The sequence below is a fragment of the Oryx dammah genome, unplaced genomic scaffold (assembly GCF_014754425.2).
Source record: "Oryx dammah isolate SB20612 unplaced genomic scaffold, SCBI_Odam_1.1 HiC_scaffold_25, whole genome shotgun sequence".
NCBI classification, from domain to species: Eukaryota; Metazoa; Chordata; class Mammalia; order Artiodactyla; family Bovidae; genus Oryx; species Oryx dammah.
Window position 1 is genome coordinate 73,032,288 of NW_024070209.1, and position 23,456 is coordinate 73,055,743.

A 23,456-nucleotide genomic window follows, 5' to 3' on the forward strand; every position below is an offset into this window, starting at 1 on the left:
CAGGGGTCGAACCCACGTCTCCTGAGCCTTTTGGATTGGCAGGCAGATTCTTTACTTTGAGCCACCAGGGAAGCCCACTAATTAATTCATTTACGAATTGTCTATGGCTGCTTTCAGGCTACAGTGGCAAAACTGAGTCTCTGTGACTGAAATTGTATGACCCTCAAGCCTAACAATACCTTTTATCTGGCTCTGCACAGAAAAAATTGCCAACTGCTACTCTTAAAGAAGAGTTGATAAAAACTGCAAATTTAGGGCAGTTTGTGCTTCTTGTTTTTCTTTTTTTCTGCAGGCTCATTATATTCTTTGGCTTGATGGTCCAGGGTTTTTTTCCCACCCAAGTGTAAAGGTTAATTTGGTAACGTCTTCTGTTAAAGCATTTGAATAAAGTTTGTTACCTAGAAACCAGTCTACCTTTTTACTGTTTCTTGCTATCTCTCTTTATATAAATATGTAGCAGGTTTGAACAGCTAAACCAACCAATTTTCTCCACACCCCATCAAAACAGAACTAACCTAGACAATTAAAAAAACTGCTAGATTTTAATTAAAATAACACTTCAGTATGGCTCTTAATTGTCCTATTTTAACCCCTCTTCTGTTTAATAGTGACTTAGACTATATATACGAACATTACCTTGGTTTAATCAAGCCTGTCCTCTTTGTTGTTTCTTTTCTATACATAGTGTATTCTTATATTGAATCTATACTTGTATTCATATACCGGTCATAGCTTATTTTTTTGTTGTCATTTTTTGTTTTTTTGAAGTTTAGACAACTATGCCTCAAACATCTGGTGTTATCAGTGTTTGCAAATTTTTTAGTATAATGTGAAAGTTCTGCCGGTTTTGTTCTTATTCATAATGACTTTAAGTAGATTAGTACAAATTCACCAGACCAGGGATAATATAAGACTATCTGTAACCCTATGAAAAAAACAAGTCTAACTTCTTATTTATGTTGTTTAGTTTTAAGCACATATTTCTGACACTTCTTTTACAATGATGGATGAATTTGGAATTGAGATGACTTTTGTGACAGGGGTGCTTCTGGCTAACTGTCCTGTGCCGAACCAAATGCTTCAGTGTTGGCAACTTTTTTTATGAGCCAAATTTGGTTTTTTTGAATGAGAGTTATTAACTGCCTTTGCTATATTCCAAAATAAGCTGTAGAATTTATGATATTGATAAGTTGATCTGGATTGAAATCATTTTCTTCTACAAGTATTTGCTGAATGTGAATTGTGAGTGGGGCTCTGTGCTTGGTGCTGGGAGAGTCTTATTTGAGGAAAAGCATCCTGGCAAGAGGATGCTTTATAGATTCTTAGGTGAATCTGATGTTCTGTTCACTTGAATATCATCAGATCATTCTGGGTATCTTCGTCTCCTGAGGCTGAACCTATTTGGAAGGTTATAATTTTGAGCTGTTTCCAACATGCAAGTCTTATACTTTGGCTCTTAGATCATAGTTCATCTGGTATTAATTGTCTTGCATTTTGCTGTTATGATTTGGAAAAAAAATCTAGGCATGGTGATGTAATCTGCTCATAAGTGGGCCATCAGACACCTAAAATTTCAGGTCTATCTAATTTGACCTTTTCAGAAAAGAAAAAGCTGGGTTTTATTGGATTTAGATAGCCTGGAATGTGAAGGCGCCTATGGTTCTCAGGTCACAGCTCATCTGGCACTAATTCTGTCTTGCATTTTGCTGGGATGAGTTTGAAAGCCAAGCAGCTGAGGAACACCAGATTCTCTTTGCCCCTTGAGCTTCGCTCAGTTCTGGTTTTGGTGTTGTCTGTTTGGCTCCATTTCAGGCTAAACGTCCCAGATTATCTTTCTCTTCTGGGCTTTGGGTCGCTGGCCCTGGAAGTGTCTCTCTCCAGAGAAGAAATAGGCCGCACAGAGAGCATTGGTACCAAGGGTCACGTGTCATGTAAGATAGTCCCGGAAATAGGATAAAGTGTTTGCCTGAGCCTCAGTGTGTGTGCGTGTGTTTTGGGGATGGAAGGTCTTGCATATACGCACAAACCTACACATGTGAGTATATATGTATACTTCCTCTGTGTGTGTGATAAACAGGGATTGTCACATGAACAGCAAATGTGGTGATTGACTATGATGCAGTGAGGAGAAATAGCTTTATTTAATACAACAATACTCAAGGTTTAATCCTACGAGGATAATCACTTATAAGTGGTTGTGACTTTGACCTGCTCAGTTTCACCCATCCCTTGGGATTTTTCTCACTCGGTTTACCACTGTAGTGCCATAAAATCCTCTGTTTTTAAACTCTAACATTGCCCAAGCACAATCCATCAGTTTTCTTTTTTTTCATTATGGTAAAATATAGGTAACAAAATTTACCATCTTAACCACTTTTCAGTGCACGGCTCAGTACTGTTAACTATATTTACATTATTGTGAAGCAGATCTCCAGAACTTTCTCAACTTGCAAATCTGAAACAACATATCCATTAAACGTCAACTCCTCTTTTATCAAGAGCCTCTGGTTCCTGTGAATTTGAGTACCTTAGATATCTGGATACCTCATAGAAGTAGAATCATATACTATTTGCCTTTATGTGACGGTCTTATTTCATATAGCATGATGTGCTCATGGTTCATCCATGTTGTAACATGTGTCAGGATTTCCTTCCTTTTTAAGGCTGAATAATGTTCCATTGTGTGTATATACCAAATTTTGTTTGTTCATTCCTTTGCCAACAGATATTTGGGTTTCTTCTCCCTTTTAGCTGTTCTGATTAACGCTGTGAAGATGGGTATATAAATATGTCTTTGAGACCCTGCTTTCAATTCTTTGGGTTATATATCCAGAGGTGGGATTGCTAGATGATACGGTAATTCTGTGTTTAATTTTTGAGGAACCTGTCCATACTGTTTTCCATAGTAGTTGCACCATTTTGCAGTCCCATGAACAAAGTATGAGGGTTCCAATTTCTCCACATCCTCATCCACACTTCTTATTTTTTGGGTAGGTTTTTTTTTTTTTTTTTAAGTTAGCCTAATGGGTATGAGGTAATAGAATATTGTGGTTTTGATTTTTTTTTTTAAACAATTTTATTGAGGTATAATTTACATGTCATGAAAGTCACCCACTGTGACAGTTAAATGATTTTTAGTAAATGAATATAGTTTTGCACCCATCACCACCATCCAGTTTTAGAACATTTTCATAATCTGAAAAAGTTTCCTTACACCTGTTTGTAGTCAATCCCATCTGCCACCTGTAGCCCCAAGGTAGCCACTGATATACTTCCTGTTTATACAGTTTTGCCTTTTCTAGAAATTTTATATGAGCAGAATCATATGTAGTTTTCTATCTCTGGTTTCTTTCACTTAACATAATATTTTTGAGGCTTATCAATATTGTAGCAAGTATCAGTGTTTACACATTTTCAGTATAAACTGAAATATTCCATTATATTATGAATATACCATGTTTCATTTATCCTTTCACCTGTTGATGGATGCTTGGCTCATTTACAGTTTTTGATTCTTATGAATAATCCTGCTCTGAACATCTGTGTCTTTGTGTGGACATATGTTTTCATATGTTTCGTGGGTAGATGCCTAGGAGTAGAGTTGCTGGGTCATGCAGGGTAAGCATATGGTTAACATTTTAAGAAACTGCTGAACTGTTTTTGAAAGTGACTGTACCTGTTACAGTCCCACCAGCATATCTGAGAGCTCCAGTGTCTCCACAGTCTTACCAGTGCACTGGGTAGATTGTCAATCTTTTGAATTTATATAGCCATCCTAGGCAGTGAGTTGTGGTACCTTATTGTGGTTTTAATTTGCATTTCCCCAATGACTAATGATGTTGAACACCTTTTCATGTACTAATAAACTGTTCATATATTTTCTTTCTATAATTATCTATTTATATCTTTCACCATTTAAAAGGATTATTTAAATAATCTCTTTTTAGGGTAGTTTTAGATTTACAGAAATGTAGCTAAGATAGGACGAGTTACCATATACCCTGGGCACAGTTCCTGTTAGCATTTTACAAATGAACCAATATATATTATTATTGTTATTAATTGAATTCCATGCTTTATTGGGATTTCATTAGTCTTTTTTTTCCTAATGACCTCTGTTCCCGGTTTCCATCCAGGGTACCATTACATTTATTCCCCATGCCTCCTTAGGCTCCTCCGGTCTGTGACAGTTTCTCTCACTCATTTAATAACTGGTTGGTTTGTTGTCTTCTTAGGAGTTTTCAGAGTTCCTTGGAGAAGGAAATGGCAAACCATTCCAGTACTCTTGCCTGGAAAATTCCATGGATGGAGGAGCCTGGGAGGCTATAGTCCATGGGATCGCAAAGAGTCGGACACGACTGAGCAACTTCACTGGCACTATAGTTTACTCTTTATTCAAACTGTCCCCAGCAAATAAGTATATCTTGAATTAAAATAGATAAATAACCAGAGTTCCTTATATATACTGGACACAAGTTCTCTGTCAGATATGTAATCTGCAGGTAATTTTTTCCAGTCTGTCTTATCTTTTCATTTCCTTAACAATCTTTTGAAAAGCAAACATTTTCATTTTAAGGGAGGTCACTTTATCAATTTTTTTCTCTTATGGATTATTCTTCTTCTGTCATATCTAGGAAACCTTTGCCTAACCCAGGAACACAATGATTTTCTCATATGTTTTCATCTAGAAGTTTTATAGTTTCAGTTCAGTTCAGCTCAGTTGCTCAGTCGTGTCCGACTCCTTGCGACCCCGTGAATCACAACACGCCAGGCCTCCCCTCCATCACCAGCTCCCGGAGTTCACTCAAACTCATGTCCATCAAGTCGGTGATGCCATCCAGCCATCTCATCCTCTGTCGTCCCCTTCTCCTCCTGCCCCCAATCCCTTCTAGCATCAGGGTCTTTTCAGATGAGTCAACTTTTCACATGAGGTGGCCAAAGTATTGGAGTTTCAGCTTTAGCATCAGGCCTTCCAAAGAACACCCAGAGCTGATCTCCTTCAGAATGGACTGGTTGGATCTCCTTGCAGTCCAAGGGACTCTCAAGAGTCTTCTCTAACACCACAGTTCAAAAGCATCAATTCTTCAGTGCTCAGCTTTCTTCACAGTCCAACTCTCACATCCATATATATATGACCACTGGAAAAACCATAGCCTTGACTAGATGGACCTTTGTTGGCAAAGTAATGTCTCTGCAATTGTAGATCCTTTTAAATTTCAGGATACAACTGTCATTTTTAACCAAAAATCCTGCTGAGATTTTGTTAGGGAGTCCATTAAATCTGTAGATCGGTTTTCTTCCTCTGTTTCCCTTCTCCCCACACTCACCCCTCTTCTCCCTAGATCTTTTATTTGTTGGTTGGTAGGTTTTTTGTTGTTGTTGTTCTCTTCTGTGTTTGCTTTTGAGTGGCTAATCTTGTCCAGAACACACTTACTTTATATGTTTAACAAATCCTTAACAGTGCCCACAACCATAGGTATAGTCCCTGTGGTTCAATTCACTTTTACCTCCTGATTTAATGCTAATGTTAATGAAAAATCCTTTTGAGATTGTTTTTTTAAGATATGAGTTTTTTGTATAAATGTTTAGTGCAAATCACCTGTTTCTGAAAGGGTGTTAGATGTTTGTAAAGAAAATTCAGAACTCTAAGTATCTATGAGTTGGTTTCTTATTATATCTGTTCTATAATGTGGGCTTCCCTGTGGCTCAGCTGGTAAAGAATCCCCCTGCAATGTAGGAGGCCTGGGTTTGATCCCTGGGTTGGGAAGATCCCCTGGAGAAGGGAAAGGCTACCCACTCCTGTATTGTGGCCTGAAGAACCCCATGGACTGTATGTGTATAGTCCATGGGGTCACAAAGAGGTGGACATGACTGAGTGACTTTCACTTTCACTTTGCATAATGTAACCCAGTTCTTGTTTGTTTGTCCTTATCTCTTCAGTGACTTCCCATGACACTTAAAAGCCAAAGTCTGTCCAGTGGTCTACAAGGTCCCATAAGGTCTGGCTTCTGGCAGCCTCCTTGACTTCATTTCCAACCACTTTCCCGTTGGGCTGTGTACTTTCTTCTTACTCGGGTTTTGTTGTTCCTTGAAAATGTCACGTATGTTCCTACCATACTTTGCAGCCGCTGTTTTGTTTGCCCAGAATGCTCCTCGTCCTGATGTTTACGTGTCTCATTCCTTTACTTCATTTAGATCTTTCCTTAGATGTGAGCTCCTCAGAGAGACTCATCCTGACTGTCTCTCCAGTAGCACCGCCATCACTCTCTCCCGTTGCCTCGTTCTAGTTTCCTCGTGGCACTGTTATATGACGTTCTGCGTTTTTGTATTTGTTTATAATCTATACTCCATTAGATGGTAAGCCCTTTGAAAACAAAAGCTTTGTTTCGTCTCCTGCCATATCTCCAGGGTATAGAATGGGCCTGGCAAATAGCAGACCTTAAGTAGATATTTGTGGAATGAACAAATGCATGTGTATATGCTCACAACTCACGAATAGCAGTGATCTCATGGAGCATTCAGGCTGTACAAAAAATTATATCAGTATGTGAGGATGAGGCAGGTCTTTTTCTTGTGTTTTTACAGAGCTAGAGCTAATAATATCAACATTTTGGGGGTTGGAAGCCATGATCCTCCAATTCATTATGATTACTAAGAAATCCTTGAAAAGTAATCATTCTTATGAATACTGCGGAAATCTGCTTTTCTTGGAGATTCATGTCTCCCCTAGCTAAACCTGGGATACACTTGTAGCATAATTTCTTGCAGAGTTTGAGCCTCAGAAGTTTATTTCCCTGAGTTGAATTTCTTAATGGAATGTATATACTGTGATCTGGTTGCAGTTTAGGATAATTTGAATGTTTCTTAGGTCCTTTATAGGTCTTGTCCACTTTTGACTACTGCCTGTGTTTAGCACCTATTAAATTAGCCCTTTACCATTCTCCGTAAACCTCAACTCTGTGTACAGTTGATAAATCAGTCTTCTCAAATATGCCTTTGTCATATTACTTCCGTATTTTAAAATCTACAAAACTCCACTGCCTGTAGATTTAAGGCGGCACTCCTCAAGCTGGAATTCAAGGCTCTGTGTAATCGGGACCCACCTTACTTTTGAGTCTTATCTTCTACTGCTGAATTATGCAGGATAAAACCTCCACTTTGGCCAGGCCTCCTTCCCAAGCCACAAGGGAAGTAGGCCTCCTTCCTACTCTTTAAAACTTTTATCTCTTCCCATATCTCTGAGCTGGCTCAGGATGTCTTAGCCCAATAACCCCTTTTCCTGAATGCTCTTCTTGCCCCTTCCAAACTTTCCACACTTTGTATATCTATGGGCCAAACTTGAATTCTGCTCCATTCATGAAACCTTTGAACCACAGAGGCAGCTAACTCATATGAATCTCTTCTTTCCTTACTTAAATTCTTTTTCTTTTAACATGATCTCTTATTGAGGTATAGTTGATTTACAATATTAGTTCCAGGTGTATGACATGGTAATAGTGTAGTCACTAAGTTGTGTCTGTCTCTTTGTGACCCTCTGGACCGTGGCCCACCAGGCTCCTCTGTCCATGGGATTTCCCAGGCAAGAATACTGGAGTGGGTTGCCATTTCCTTCTCCAGGCTTAATTAGGGTCTTTTAGCTCTTGTTTTGTGTGTGTGTAATTTTGTTTTGCTTTTTTGTTTTCTATCTTTTGGGCTATCTTAGTTTCCCAACCAAGTGTTGAACCCGTGCATTGGAATCACAGAGTCTTAACCACTGGACCTCCAGGAAATTTCCAGCTTTTATCATTTTGTTAGTCATTTGGGCACACAGTAAAGCACTCTCTCCTTTAAAGATTTCTTGAGTATGAATTGAACCTGGATTTCTTGAAGATCATAAACACCTCCTTTACACCATCAACTTCTTAAGGTCTAGGATTGTATACCCTTAGTACCTGGCATACTCCAGTGTTGGCGGCACTAACTCTACTGATGTGTTGTGCTTTTGGAGTACAGGGCCCAGTTGTAAATTAAAATTAAATTAGGTTAAATTTGAGAAGTTTTTCGTCTGTCTCTGATTCAGGGTAACATTGTCAGACCTTACTTGTTTATCTGACATGACTTTGATATGATCTTACTGAAACTTTGGAAGGCAATTAAAGTTTACTCAGATTGTAAAAATCTGTAATTTTTTATTAGCTTTTGGAGAGAGGTTCTTACTTTACCACTTAAAATAATCTTAGAGATCAAGATAAGGTTAAAGACATGTTCTCTTTGGTTAAAAGGACCTTTCTTTTAACCCTCATCAAAATGTCTACAAACAATAAATGCTGGAGAGAGTGTGGAGAAGAGGAACGCGCTTGCACTGTTGGTGGAAATGTAAATTGATACAGCCACTATGGAAGACAGTATGGAGATTCCTTAAAAAACTAGGAATAGAACCACCATGTGACCCAGCAATCCCACTCCTAGACATATACCTTGAAAGAAAAAGGAAAGTGAAGTCGCCCAGTCATGTCCGACTCTTTGCGACACCATGGACTAGTAGCCTACCAGGCTCCTCCCTCCATGGGATTCTCCAGGCAAGAGTACTAGAGTGGGTTGCCATTTCCTTCTCCATGGCATCTTCCCAACCCAGGGATCGAAGCCGGGTCTCCCGCATTCCAGGCAGACGCTTTAACCTCTGAGCCACCGGGGAAGCCACTGAGGAAACCAAAATTGAAAGAGAAACATGTATCCCATTGTTCATTGCAGCACTATTTACATAGCTAGAACATAGAAGCAATCTAGATGTCCATCAGCAGATGAATGGATAAAGAAGTTGCGGTGCAGATACACAATGGAATATTACTCAGCCATAAAATGGAATGCATTTGAGTCGGTTCTAATGAGGTGGATGAACCTAGAATCTATTATAGAGAGTGAAGTAAGTCAGAAAGAGAAAGATAAATACCGTATTCTATATGCATATATACAGAATCTAGAAAAATGGTTCTGAAGAATTTATTTACAGGGCAGCAGTGGAGAAACAGACATAGAGAAGAGACTTATGGACATGGGGAGGGGGGAGGAGAGGGTGAGATGTATGGAAAGAGTAACATGGAAACTTATATTACCATATGTAAAATAGACAGCCAACGGGGATTTGCTGTATGGCTCAGGGAACTCAAACAGAGGCTCTGTATCAACCTAGAGGGGTGGGATGGGGAGGGAGATGGGAGGGAGTTTCAAAAGGGAGAGGATATATGTATACCTTTGGCTGATTCATATTCAAAAAGGGGGGAAATTATGTATACCTATGGCTGTTTCACAGAGAAGGCAAAATCCCATGGATGGAGGAGCCTGGTAGGCTGCAGTCCATGGGGTCCCTAAGAGTCGGACACAACTGAGAGACTTCACTTTGACTTTTCGCTTTCATGCATTGGAGAAGGAAATGACAGCCCACTCCAGTGTTCTTGCCTGGAGAATCCCAGGGACGGGGGAGCCTGGTGGGCTACCATCTATGGGGTTGCACAGAGTCGGACACAACTGAAGTGACTTAGCAGCAGCAGCAGCATGGCTGATTCATGTTGAGGTTTGACAGAGAACAGCAAAATTCTGTAAAGGAATTACCCTTCAATAAAAAATAAATAAACTTAAAAAAAAAGAAAAAAAGAATGAAAGAGGTGACCTCATTACAAATTCTACATAATTAAAAAGATATCCATAATTTTCCTTCATCACTGTATAAAGAAATTCAACAGCTTAGATGAAATGGAAAAATTTTCTGAGAGACAAAAACTACCAAATTTCATTCAACCTTCATAACCCCGTATCTTTTATAGAGTTGATCATTAACAAACCATCCTTCAAAGAAAACTCCAGGCCTATATCACTTCACTGGTGAATTATACCAAAGTTTTAAGAAGAAACACCAGCTCTACACAAATTCTTAGAAATGAAAAGGAGAGACTACTTCTCAACTCATTGAGATCATCACTACCTGATTCTATAACTAGACAAAAATATTACAGGAAAAGAAAACCACCGTCTATATGTCATTATTACATACTTAAATCCTGAGCACAATTTTAATGAAGGAAATGCAGCCATAGATAAATACATCATGATAAAGTGGAGTTTATCCTAGGACTACCAACTGATTTAATCTTCAAATAGCAGTCAATATAATTCAGATTAATATCATTTAAAATTATATAATCATTTCAGTAAATGAAGAAAAATCACTGGAGAAAATCCATCGTTCATTCCTGATAAGAATTTTCCGAAAATGAAGAATAAAAGAAAACATCTTCACCATGAATGACTTCTAGGAAAGACTTACGATAACATTGTCCTTAATGGCAAATGTCTGAATGCTTTGCTCATTTATATAAAAAATAAGACAGATGTGTCTACATTTACCACTTAAACATTGTACTCAATGTTCTTGCTTCCAGGACAGTACAGCAAAATATAAAGCAAAAAAAAGTGAAAAAAAAACTTTTCTTTTTTTGTCTCACTTATTTTTTCCCTTTTAGATAATTTAATGGGATCATTTTAAGGGTAAAATTGAATACATTGTCTCCAAACCTGAATTTAAGAAAATATTCTGTTAATTTGTATTGAAGATTCTTTGTCATTGGTTTTTCGCTTTTTTAGTAGAATTCTTTTTGGAATGTAAGTGACTTCTTTATTCTCTTTAGCCATTTCTTCCAAGCTATCACCACCTCATGTTTAATTCTGTATAAGCCCAGCTGTTATTTTTCACTCATTTCCTGTGTCCAGTTTATTACAAGAAAAACATCTTGTTAAGAGCTTCTCCATAGATTATTTTGAAATGAATATTTAGTGTCTTCATTGTGAAAAATTGATTAAACTACCATTGATGTTATCTGACTGAACTCAGTCTTTAAATCTAGAACTGATAGAACATGTAGGGATACAACTGTTGCTGACACATTGGATGTGGGGTATGAGAGGAAGAGAGAGGTCAATTTGGCCTGAATGATTGGAGGGCTGGACATGGGGATACCTATAGGTGAACAAGTTTAAATAGAATGAGAGCTCCATTTGGACATGTTGAGGTTTCTGTGACACCAAATAGGGATGTCAAATTGGCAGTTTATCTAAGTCTTGAGGACATTCATGAGTTTGTTGGTTGTTTTTTGTTTGTTTGTTTTTTAATATCTTTTCCTTCCCTCCCTCCCTCCCTCCCCGTTCTCCCTTCTTTCCAATAGAGAAGAAAAAACATGTAAGGGTCAAACCCTGTTACTAGTTTCTTACTTCTTTAGATGATTCAGTTAATTGATTTTTTAAAAATTCTTTAAAAAACATTTCCAAGTACATGAGACTTTGGGGAATATATTTTGATGCTTTCTGATATTATCGAGTTTTGGGCGAAGGTAGTATCCTGTATGATATTGATCCTCAGGTAGAGTTACTTCATGTAGACATCTGAACAGTTTTTCTAAACATCCTCTGTGTGCTTAAAAAAGATTCTAAGGTTAGTACTGAATGCAGTGCTCCCCCATATTCCCATTAGATCAAGCTTATTAATTATGTGTGTAGAAAAGATTAAATTTAATTTAAAAGTAAAAATGTACTAAGTGGTGATTATAGATGAAATGCCAGCTGGCTTAATATTATGGGAGAAGCTTGTGGTACATTTTCCATTGAGAACATCAGACACAGAGGAGTTATTTATAAACACTTGGGACAGAATGACCGTGATGTATTCTGGAGTATTTGTGTGATGACTCAGAGAACCTTTAGTGATGATGAAAACACTGATGTCAGAGATGTATTTAAAGAGTTTGGATGAAATTGAGTCATCAAAATGAAGCAAAGTTATATTTGTAATTTATTGTGATCTTAAAATGTTAAAAGTGGCAGTGGAAGAGGGCGAGAAATAGGAAAGTAGAAGTGGCAGTAAGCTTTTGATATTTTTCTCTTTTAAAAACAGGAAAAGCAATCCCATATGTAAGGTGATCTTTTTCCAAGGAGGATCTCCAAAACTAGCTTGAACATACAAACCTTTAAATGGATCAAGTCAGATGTCTTGTTGCTCTGGGTGCCCTGCAGTAAGTTCCAAGTGAAAAAGTACTGGTGGGTCCAAAAACTTAACATCTTTGAAATGAAAAATACTCTCGACCCCTTATAACACATCATCAAAGTTACTTTCAGCTCCCTGTCTAAAACAGCATCCTTTAGCTTCCTGTGACTACATATATTCGTCATTTTCCCCAACATTTGTATGGGAACAGAGGAGAAAGGCTTCCCTGGTGGCTCAGATGGTAAAGCGTCTGTCTGCAATGCAGGAGACCTGGGTTCGATCCCTGGGTTGGGAAGATCCCCTGGAGAAGGAAATGGCAGCCCACTCCAGTACTTTTGCCTGGAAAATCCCATGGATGGAGGAGCCTGGTAGGCTACAGTCCATGGAGTCACAAAGAGTTGGACATAACTGAGCAACTTCACTTTCACTTTGACTTTCAGAGAAGAAACAGTGAAGACCTTGAGCAGAGAAACTGTAAAAGTACCATTATCAACTGTACTTCTCCTTTGGAGATTCCAGCAAACCATGCACACAGAGGTGTGGGATGTGAAGTGGAGCTCATGGCGTTGACAGAGATACCAGTTAGAAAGCTGCCCAAGAAACCTTCATGGTCTGTTGTTTAAACCTTACAGAGTGTTTAAACCTAGAAACTTTTTCAAAACCAGTAATATCAGATATTAATTAGATATTTCTGTGTAATTGGAGAGAGTAATGGATAATTTATCCATATCTCTGAACCTTCAAACATAAAGCAAACTAATCTACTTTGAAAAAGGTTTGTAGTAAGTTTGAAATCAGGAAGTATGTATCCTGCAACTTTTGTTCTTCTGGAAGATTATTTTGGCTATTATTTCTTGTATTTCTGTATGAACCCATGTGTGCACACGCGTGCACTCAGTTGTGTTCGACTCTTTGCGACCCATGGACTGTAGCCCACCAGGCTCCTCTGTCCATGGAATTTTCTCAGGCAAGAACACTGGAGCGAGTTGCCATTTCCTTCTGCGAGGGATCTTCTTGACCGAGAGATCAAACCTGCATCTCTTGCATCTTCTGCATTGGCAGGCGGATTCTTTACCAGCTGAGCCACAACTTGTCCATTTCTACAAAAAAGAGAGCTGTGGTTTGATAGAGATTGTGTTGACTCTGTCAATCAATTTGGGTAAAATTACTATCTTCACAGTGGTAAGTCTTCCAGTCTATGAACTTGGAATGTTTTTCCATCTTCTTTAATTTCTTTCAATGATGTTTTATAGTTTTCAGTGTATAGGTTTTGCATTTCTTTGATTAAATTTATTCCTGAGTATTTTATTCTTTTGCAAGCTATTATTAGTGAAATTATTTTCTTGATTTCATTTTCAGATTGTTCACTGCTAGTATATAGAAATAGAACTGACTTTTTATATTGACTTTCCTTAGAGCTGGTTTATTAGCTCTAATAGTTGCTTTAGAGAGAGAGAGCTAATAAACCATCACATCAGCTAAGTTCCATCATCACTTCATGGCAAATAGATGGGAAACAGTGGCTGACTTTACTTTTTGGGCTCCAAAATCACTGCAGATGGTGATTGCAGCCATGAAATTAAAAGATGCTTACAACTTGGAAGGAAGTTATGACCAACCTAGATAGCATATTAAAAAACAGAGACATTACTTTCTCCACAAAGGTCCTTCTAATCAAGGCTATAGTTTTTCCAGTAGTCATGTATGGATGTGAGAGTAGGACTATAAAGAAAGCTGAGCACAGAAGAATTGATGCTTTTGAACTGTGGTGTTGGAGACGACTCTTGAGAGTCCCTTGGACTGCAAGGAGATCCAACCAGTCCATTCTGAAGGAGATCAGTCCTGGGTGTTCATTGGAAAGACTGATGTTGAAGCTGAAACTCCAATACTTTGGCCACCTGATGTGAAGAGCCAACGCATTTGAAAAGACCCTGATGCTGGGAAAGATTGAAGGCATGAGGAGAAGGGGACGACAGAAGATGAGACAGTTGGATGACATCACCGACTCAGTGGACATGAGTTTGGGTGAACTCCGGGAGTTGGTGATGGACAGGGAGGCCTGGCGTGCTGCGGTTCATGGGGTCACAAAGAGTTGGACACGACTGAGCATCTGAACTGAACTGAACTGAATAGTTTTTTTGGGGGTAAATTCTTTACGGTTTTCTATATATGAGATCATGTCATCTGCAAATAGAGATAGTTTTACTTCTTCTTTTACAGCTCAGATCTTTTTATTTCTTTTTCTTGTCTAGTTATTGTGGCACACCTTCACTATTGAATGATAATTGGGTTTAAAATCTAGCCAAGGAATGTTTTCCCTTCATCCTTTGAAGATATCATTCCTCTATTGTCTTGTAACCAGTTTTGATCACAGTCTGACTCTCCTTCCTTTTTGTTGAATCTCTCATATTTCTCTAGTCACTTTTACAGTTTTTTTTAAGTGACATGGGTAATCTGAAGTTTCACTCTAATTTACCTGGATAAAAACTTTTTAAAGAAGTTTATTCTATTTGTTTTACTACTCAGAGAATTCTTACTCTCTAGAGGCTCATGTCTTTCTTTGAGTCTGAAAATTTCTCAGACATTTTCTGTGTTAGAGACTGTTGCCTCTCCTCCATTCCCTCTGGTCTCTCTGAAACTCAGAGTGCAGACTTTAAAACTGGATTTAGCTCTCATGTTTCTTTCTTCTTTTTTTTTTTTAGTGTGTTTGTTTTTGGCTGCACTGGGTCTTCGCTGCTGTGCATGGGCTTTTTCTAGTTGCAGTGAGCAGGGTCTACTCTCTAGCTGAAGTGCCGTGGCTTCTCTTGTTGCAGAGCATGGACTCTAGGGCACCACGGGATCAGTAGTTGTAGCACACAGGCTTAGTTGCCCCACAGCATGTGGAATCTTCCCAGACCAGGAATCAAACCGATGTCCTGTACATTGGCAAGCGGATTCTTTACCACTGCACCACCAGAAAAGTTCAGCTCTCATCTTTCTTGACTTGAAAAAAAAGGTACTGTCAGCCTTTAGCTGTATTCAGGCTTATGTTCAGCCTATCTGTGCATTTTTTTTTAATCTCAGTAATTATGATTTTCATTTTTAAAAATGAGGATATTAAACATACTCATTTAAAGACCTTTTTTAGATGCTCTGTTTTGTCTGTTTTTTTGCGGGGGTGCTGTGTGGGAGCAGGTTTTGATTAAGTTCCTCCAACCTCCTCAGAGGTGGCCTGCAGTCCTGTGTGTGGCTGGTGGCAGTTTAGCACAGCCTTGCTCACCACAGTGGCTTCTTATTTATTTTCTTCCTTGGGTGATGTGTCTTCATTTTTGTTTTTTTTTTTAAGATTTAAGGAAAGTTTCCCTTTTTAAAAAAATTTTGATTCTAGCTATGCATGCATCAATTAACTTTTCTATCTTTAACTCATTTTTCTTTGGTACAGAAGGGTGAGCTCCCAACATGTGCTCCGTCTACCAATTTGAACCAGAAATCCCTAGGCTACACCTTCAGCTGCTTTATAATTCACTGTCATAGCACTGTCTCCAAAGGTCTCTGTATGGCCTTTTCAGCAGAGACTTTGATACACATTTAATGAGTGGCGTGTGGTTCTTTATTCCCCTGGCAAACTCCCTAATGTATTAGGGCATTTAAAATTACCTTCAGATTCTCTTGGCCCAGAAATTAAATACCAAGGCTGATTTAACAGGCAGAGTTCATCTGATGGATTTAGTACATATGAGAAAGACTCCTGTTTTCCTATACCCAGGTAAATGCCTGAGAACATTATTTACTCATTACTCCTCCCACTCAAGAATTTTTACCATCCCAAATGGCCTGTTAGCTATCCTTCTTTGACTTCCTTAGCTGGACATCTTTTCCATTTGAATTCAGTTCAGGTGAGCCTTTCACCAATTTGTACTTTTGGATTTAGCTAACACATTGTTTCAAGTAGATTGGAATGAAAAATAGAATCATAAAATCATAAAAATAAGTTCATTATTGAAAAATGTTGGTTGTTCACCCACTATGACTTCCCTGGTAGCTCAGACAGTAAAGCATCTGCCTACAATCCAGGAGACCCAGGTTCGATCCCTGGATTGGAAAGATCTCCTGGAGAAGGAAATGGCACCCCACTCCAGTACTCTTGCCTGGAAAATCCCGTGGACGGAGGAGCCTGGTAGGCTACAGTCCATGGGGTTGCAAAGAGTCAGATGCGACTGTGCAACTTCACTTTCACTTTCTTTCTTTCATCCACTATGTGCCAGTCATATGTTAGGTATGCAGTGTGAACACAGAGGTGGAGTAAACCCTGTGAGCCCAGCTCTCAGGAAGTTTACAGCCTCCTGAGTTGAGGCCAGACAAAAAGTAAAGGCTGAAGAGTAATTGCGAACTGCGACAAGGACTCTACAGGGTACTATGAGTGAGTACAGAAGAGGCTTCTCTTTTAAATTTTGTAATCAGAAAAGGGGTTTTCAATTTTTTTAGAACAACATTGAAGGCTTCCCTGGTGGCTCAGTGGTAAAGAATCCACCTGCCAATGCATTAGACATGGGTTTGACTCCTGATCTGGGAAGATCCCACATGCCACAGAGCCCGTGCTCTAGAGCCCAGGCACCTAGGTTGTTAGTCTGGCTTTCATTCTGACTTACTCTGTTTTTAGTGTAAATCCTTGTGTATCTTTTACAGTTTTGTCTTGCTTTTGTTTTATTGTGGGAGAAAAGTTCAGGGCCTGTGTTTGAATGAAGCAGCATATTTGTCCAGAACACCTAGGAAGTTTAGGGAAGTCATGAAAATGAAGATGGGTTAGGAGACTTGGGCTGTAGTGTCTGGGTAGTGAGTATAGAGAGGAAGATGTTTGTCCTAACTTGGGAGACCAGTAGAGGCTTGATGATCTGTGGCCGAATGGTATTAGAGCTCTGCTTGGGGAAGTAATTTTAACCATGAGAAATCCAATGAGCAACAGCTTAAAAGTTCTCTGGACATTGGTGAACTAATAGGAAAACCTTTACAATATTTGAGTTACACTAACCAAATGCATGCTGAAAGGTGATGATGCCAGTGGAGATGGAGACCAGGAACAGATAGATTTTTGAGCTGTTGAGTAGATGAAATAGAAAAAGAGGCCGCAGGATGACCGTGAGTGTCAGGGACAGGCTCATCACGTGAGCTCCCTGCTAGAGGGGTCCCTGAGAGCCCACTGTTTAGCCCTTCTCTTTTAGCTGCCCTCTGATGATACGCCTTTATGAAGTAAGGAGCTCTTTGGATCTCAGGGGTAGGTAGACACCATGGTTCTGCTTTTTTCTTTCTGCTTATGTTTCCATGAACAACTCTTCAACAAAACAGAACAAAATTAAGCCTTGCTAATTCTCCCTAGGAAATGGCAACCCACTCCAGTGTTCTTGCCTGGAGAATCCCAGGGACAGGGGAGCCTGGTGGGCTGCCATCTATGGGGTCACACAGAGTCGGACACGACTGAAGTGACTTAGCAGCAGTAGTTCTCCCTACCTCCCAATTGCTACCTACCTAGATGGCTTGGCAGACACCGTACTGCCAGCTGCTTTCTTATCAAGCAGTTGGCAGTTAGGAGAGGCCTTAAGAAAAGAGGTAGGGGGGTGCTCCTTAATATCCCCATCAGAATGGAATCGTCGGCTACGTTAATTAGGTCACTGGTTTGCAGCAGAACTTGGATGCTGTTGCAGGAGGGTGTATTTCATGTTGAAGCATCTAAGGAGTGGTGCCTACTCTTGCACTGCATCTGCCTTCCTATAACAGGCTGCGTTCAGCTGCTTAAAGGACTTGCTGACAGAGTGCAGACATGTGCTCGCCTTCTAATGAATTGTTCTCTTGTACCTGCTTTTTCCCGAAATGCTCTGTGGGATAAACTACCTTGTAGAGAAGATTCTTCGTCATGTGATTGTTCTGTTTCCTTAGAGACAACAGCAGTGCAATGCATTAGATGCCAGATCCATAGAGAAAGAAGAAGCATTTGCTACAGAACGTAAAGGTTTGATAGCTTTTCCTTGCCTTTATGTTTTTGCTACTTGAGCTGCTGGGCTGATAATGATTTTGTTTCTTTTAGGCAGGATGCTAGAGCCTCTGGAACTTCCCAACCAGTTATTTTAAAGAAGGGAAACCCATTGTATCTTTCCTTGCCTGGTTAATTGCAAAAATATGTTAAGAGTCAGCCTTTCTTCCATAATATGTATGTTTCCATTTTTAAAAACAGGTTTCAGTAATGAGCATATGAACGGGTCAGGAAATGAGATTGCATCGTGCATTTCATTGACCTCTCTGTGAACAGTAACTTGTTTAAGTATTTAAGTTGTCTTCTTTTCTCATCTTTCTAGAAATACAGGAGTTGACATCTAAAAAGTACAGCCAACTTCCTCTCTAAGTTTAATGAACAAGGAGAACAAAGAAGGAAAGATTCAGAGATTCATTGTGGAAAGGTTTTTAAGTAAAACAGTATTTTTCTGAGGCTTCTCTAGTGGCTCAGATGGTAAAGAATCTGCCTGCAATGCAGGAGACCTGGGTTCAATCCCTGGGTCAGGAAGATCCCCTCAAGAAGGGAATGGCAACCCACTCCAGTATTCTTGCCTGGAGAATTCCATGTATAGAGGAGCCCAGTGGGCTACAGTCTCGATGATCTAATTATCTCATTTCTAAGACCTTTTGCGTACTTTTTCAGTATAATCATGTTAAGCAATAGATTGCTAACTATTGCTTCATTTTACAATTCTATCCTTTCCCAGAGCTAGAACAAGATACCTGGCTTCCTCTGGGCATCTCTCAAGATACCTAGCATGCTATCTAGTGGTGAAAATTCTGTATAAGAATGTGTTTGTGATGAACCTTTCCTTCCTGAGAAATACTTCATTCTAAGTCTTATACCACAAATGGCTATGCTGAACTGCCAGATATAGGAATGGAGGCATGTGTGTCTTTTGCTAGGTCTTTTTGACATTAATGGATTAATTGCAGTGTGTTCAGATTAGAAGTTGATTTTGGAAATTTTAAGTCTTTTCTTTTGGTTAATTGTCAATAACCAATAAAGTAAAATGTACTTCCCTAGAAGTCAGAGAATCCTCACTGTAAATATGTAACATAATATCTATGCTATGCTTATAGTATCATATGGTTATTGTCTAGTAGTTTTCCCAAAGGAAGTTCCATTGGCTTTAACCTCTTTGCTTTGGCAGATAACCCTGGAACCTAGTGGAGTAAAGGAGACGGTTGGTCTGGTGTGTGTGTACTCAGTTGAAGTGTCTTGACTTTGTGAACCTTTGGACAGTAGCCCACCAAGCTCCTCTGTCCACGGGATTTTTTCAGGCAAGAATACCCAAAGGGAGCCAAGAATCTTGTTCTAGCTCTGCCATTTCCTCCTCCAGCGAATCTTCCTGACCCAGGGATTGAACCCACATCTCCTGTGTTGTGGGTGGATTCTTTATTGCTGAGGCATCAGGGAAGCCCAGTTGGTCTGGTACATAGACATAAATAAAGACCAAAATATCACACGATTTAAGGAGGTTAAAAATGATCTGCACTTGTCATAACCATTGTCTCAAGGCAGGGTGCTTTTAGAGAGAGTAACAGAGGGGATTTATTCTTCCCTGAGTAGTGCTCATGTATGGATGTGAGAGTTGGACTGTGAAGAAGGCTGAGCACCGAAGAATTGATGCTTTTGAACTGTGGTGTTGGAGAAGACTCTTGAGAGTCCCTTGGACTGCAAGGAGATCCAACCAGTCCATTCTGAAGGAGATCAGCCCTGGGATTTCTTTGGAAGGAAGGATGCTAAAGCTGAAACTCCAGTACTTTGGCCACCTCATGCGAAGAGTTGACTCATTGGAAAAGACTGATGCTGGGAGGGATTGGGGGCAGGAGGAGAAGGGGACGACTGAGGATGAGATGGCTGGATGGCATCATGGACTCGATGGACGTGAGTTTGAGTGAACTCTGGGAGATGGTGATGGACAGGGAGGCCTGGTGTGCTGCGATTCATGGGGTCTCAAAGAGTCCGACACAACTGAGCGACTGAACTGACTGACTGACTGAGAACTCTAATCTGAAAAATTCATGTGGGCACTAGAGAGATGCCTGGGTTAGGATGGTGAATCTGTGGATTCAATCTGTTTGGTGGCATTCAGTTCAGTTCAGTCGCTCAGTTGTGTCCGACTCTTTGCGGTGGCAATTAGAACCAGGTAAAACTGGGTTCCAGTGCTGGTACTCTCATTTCGTAGTTTTGCGACCTTAAGCGTGTTAATTACCCTCATTAACCTTTCTCTTTTTATTTTTAAAATAAGAATACCATCATGAATAGTAGCATGAATTCCAATAATGTATCTGAGGGCCTAGCTCAGTGCTAATGCTCGTACTTAGTAAATGTTCATAGTACATCTCCCCTTCCCTCCCAACCCTCTGTGCTGTTCTCAGAGGAAATATATGCAAAATATACAGCAAATCTTGCAACTGTTAACTTCATGGTATTTGTTTTAATAAGTGTATTCAATAACCTTTTCTGAATTATTAATTTTTTTTTTTTTTGCTATTTTTTTGACCATGCCTCACAGCTTCCAGGATCTTATTTCCCCAAGCAGGGATTAAACTGCCCACCCTCAGCAGTGAGAGTACAGAGTCCTAACCACTGGACTGACTGGACTGCCAGGGAACCCCCGTTTGTGGGATTTTTGATATTCTTTTGCTGTCCTGGTCTGTGGTTAATTATTTAAAATAATTACATTGTAGTCTTGTTATAAATTATTTTACACATTTTTTTTCTTGTGAATGATTATCAAATTAGATTTGAACTAAAAATTGTAATATGTTAAACTAAAATATAAATGTCTATTATTGTGAAGACTAGTATGAAGACATCCCTGGTGGCTCAGAGGGTAAAGCATCTGCCTGCAATGCAGGAGACCTAGGTTCAATCCCTGGGTCAGGAAGATCCCCTGGAGAAGGAAATGGCAACGCACTCCAGTATTCTTGCCTGGAAGATCCCACGGACAGAGAAGCCTGGTAGACTACAGTCCATGGGATTGCAAAGAGTTGGACACAACTGAGCGACTTCACTTAGTATGAAGACTGATTGGAATATAAACTTCTTGTGGGCAGGGACAGTGTTTACTTGCTTTTGTTTTTTTCTCAAAACCCCTAATATTGCTAGGCATCAATTCAGTTCAGTTCAGTCCAGTCCCTCAGTCGTGTCCAACTCTTTGCGACCTCATGAATCGCAGCACGGAATTAGCCATGGATTTTTGTTTGTGTACTGATGTGACCTTTGTTTATTTAAATGGAGTTTGTAGTAATCAGAAGGGCTTTATGGAGATACTGAAATTTCAGGAGCCATTTCTCTCATTAAAAAAGTGAGAAAGAGGACTTCCCTCATGGTCCAGTGGCAAAGACACCACAGTCCGAATGTAGGAAGTCTGGGTTTGAACCCTGCTCAGGGAACTAGATCCCACATGCCACAACTAAGACCTGGCGCAGCCAAATTAATTAAATTAAAAAAATTTTTTTGTAAGAGTGTGATTTTGGCAAGTCTGTGAAGAAAGACATTCCAGGGTAGGTACCTAGAGAAAATTTGAAAGCGGGGTCTTAGAAGAAGCAAATAAACAACTTGCTTGAAAGATGTAGAGGAAAGTGTAATTTGATGGAGGAAAGAATGAAGTAGTTTACAGTGTGGATTTTGAATTTGTCTTCATGTATGGTGGAATCTGTTACATAAACTTTTAAAGATGAGAAAAGTATGATTAAAATGAATAAGAAAGATAATTTCAAAAACAATACAAGTATCCAGGGTTGAGGGCAAAATAGCTGGCTACAAAAATTGTCATAAGTGATTAAATGTACTTGACTGAAAATGGTTGAGTACCTATGTAAAGCATTGTTGTGGGAGATACAAAAACGTAATCAAGTAAATGAAAACATATTATTTTATTTATAGCACATAAAATCTTTCTTCCTTACACAGTAACAGTAATGAACAGACCAAAAACTCTGGTAAAAAGTCCCCACATGCATGGTTGGCAGTTGACTGTCAAGACAAAGAGAATTGTAAGACTGTGACTTTAAACCTCTGCAATTAAAGAATATTCCAGGAGGAAGAGCAAGATAATGAGCAAATGCTTTTAAAAGTATAGTGCAGGGATAAGCATCTGTCTGTCTGGGTGACTTCCTACAGAAGAGGTACGCCAGGGGGCCCACAGAAAATGACACTCGCCCTCGCAGGCTTCAGACTTGGCTTTCTTCATGTACCCCTTCCCCTGTGCACGTTAAGTCACTTCAGTCCTATCCAACTCTTTGTGACTCCATAGACTATAGCCTGCCAGGCTCCACTGTCCTTGGGATTCTCCAAGGACTGGAGTGGGTTGCCATGTCCTCCTCCAAGGGATCTTCCTGACCCAGAGACGAAGCTGCAGTCGCTTACGTCTCCTGCATTGGCAAGTGGGTTCTTTACCACTAGTGCCACCTGGGAAACCCACATACCCCTTTTTTAAGTAGAAATTGTGCTTAAGCAACAGTATTGTGTTTTCACATCCTTGGTTAGAGAGTATTATCTGGAAATTGTTTACCCCTGAATCTCAGTCAACTTAGAAAATAACAGCAAGTAATCACATTCAGTTTTGGTCTGAAGCCAGGTATTAGTTTTTTTGGGTTTTTTGTTTTGTTTTTAATCAGTAGTCTGGCTGATTTAATAAGTAATTTCTTCACTAAATGAATTTCTTTTGTTAGGCTGAGATGAAGATTCCAAAAGATCTTTGAAATTAAGGTTAGATTTGAAAGTCATTTTAATAAATTAGAGATATGTTTTTGAAGGAAACCGTTCATATGAGCTTACCTAGTCTTCCTTGGAACAGCCTGCTGCTGCTGCTGCTAAGTCGCTTCAGTCGTGTCCGACCCTGTGCGACCCCATAGACGGCAGCCCACCAGGCTCCCCTGTCCCTGGGATTCTCAAGGCAAGAACACTGGAACAGCCTAGAGGTGGCTAAAAATGGAAGCAAATAGAAGCATTTGTAATACAGAGTTCTAAGGGGAAAGAATAAATCACCCAAAACCATACCCTAGGACTATTATCATTTTATCTTTCCTATAGAAGCGACTTTACAAGAGCTTTGATCTAACATCATACTATTGGCTTTATTTTATACACATATGTTTACTTTTATTTATTTGATTATTTGACTGCACTGGGTCTTAACTGCAACACGTGGCATCTTTGATCTTTGTTGCAGCCCTTGAGATCTTTATAGTTGGGTATGCGCTCTTTACTTGCAGCATGTAGGATCTAGTTCTCTGACCAGGGATTGAACTCAGGCCCCCTGCACTGAGTGCACAGAGTCTTAACCACTGGGCCACAGGAAGTCCCCATGCTGTTGGTTTTACTTTGTAGACCAAACAGTCATAAGTTTTCCTAAAACTAGAGCAAGGGTAGTAGAGCCACTGCACTGTAATGATTCAGAACACAGAC

The 23,456-nt window shown here is 39.6% G+C and overlaps 1 protein-coding gene across 14 annotated transcripts in view; it reads left to right on the plus strand.

Annotated features, from left to right (window-relative positions):
• The window catches only part of DTNB (dystrobrevin beta), a 238,612-nt gene that overhangs the window by 127,256 nt on the left and 87,900 nt on the right, over positions 1-23,456 (plus strand). Inside the window, exon 10 of one of the 14 annotated variants that reach the window (XM_040224509.1) lies at positions 10,186-10,458. The exons of the other annotated variants lie outside the window; for them this stretch is intronic. Coding sequence (XP_040080443.1) covers positions 10,186-10,192 — 7 coding nt within the window. The 3' untranslated portion in view covers positions 10,193-10,458. Of the gene's footprint in view, positions 1-10,185; positions 10,459-23,456 lie in introns of those variants that run through there. 14 annotated transcript variants of the gene reach the window in all.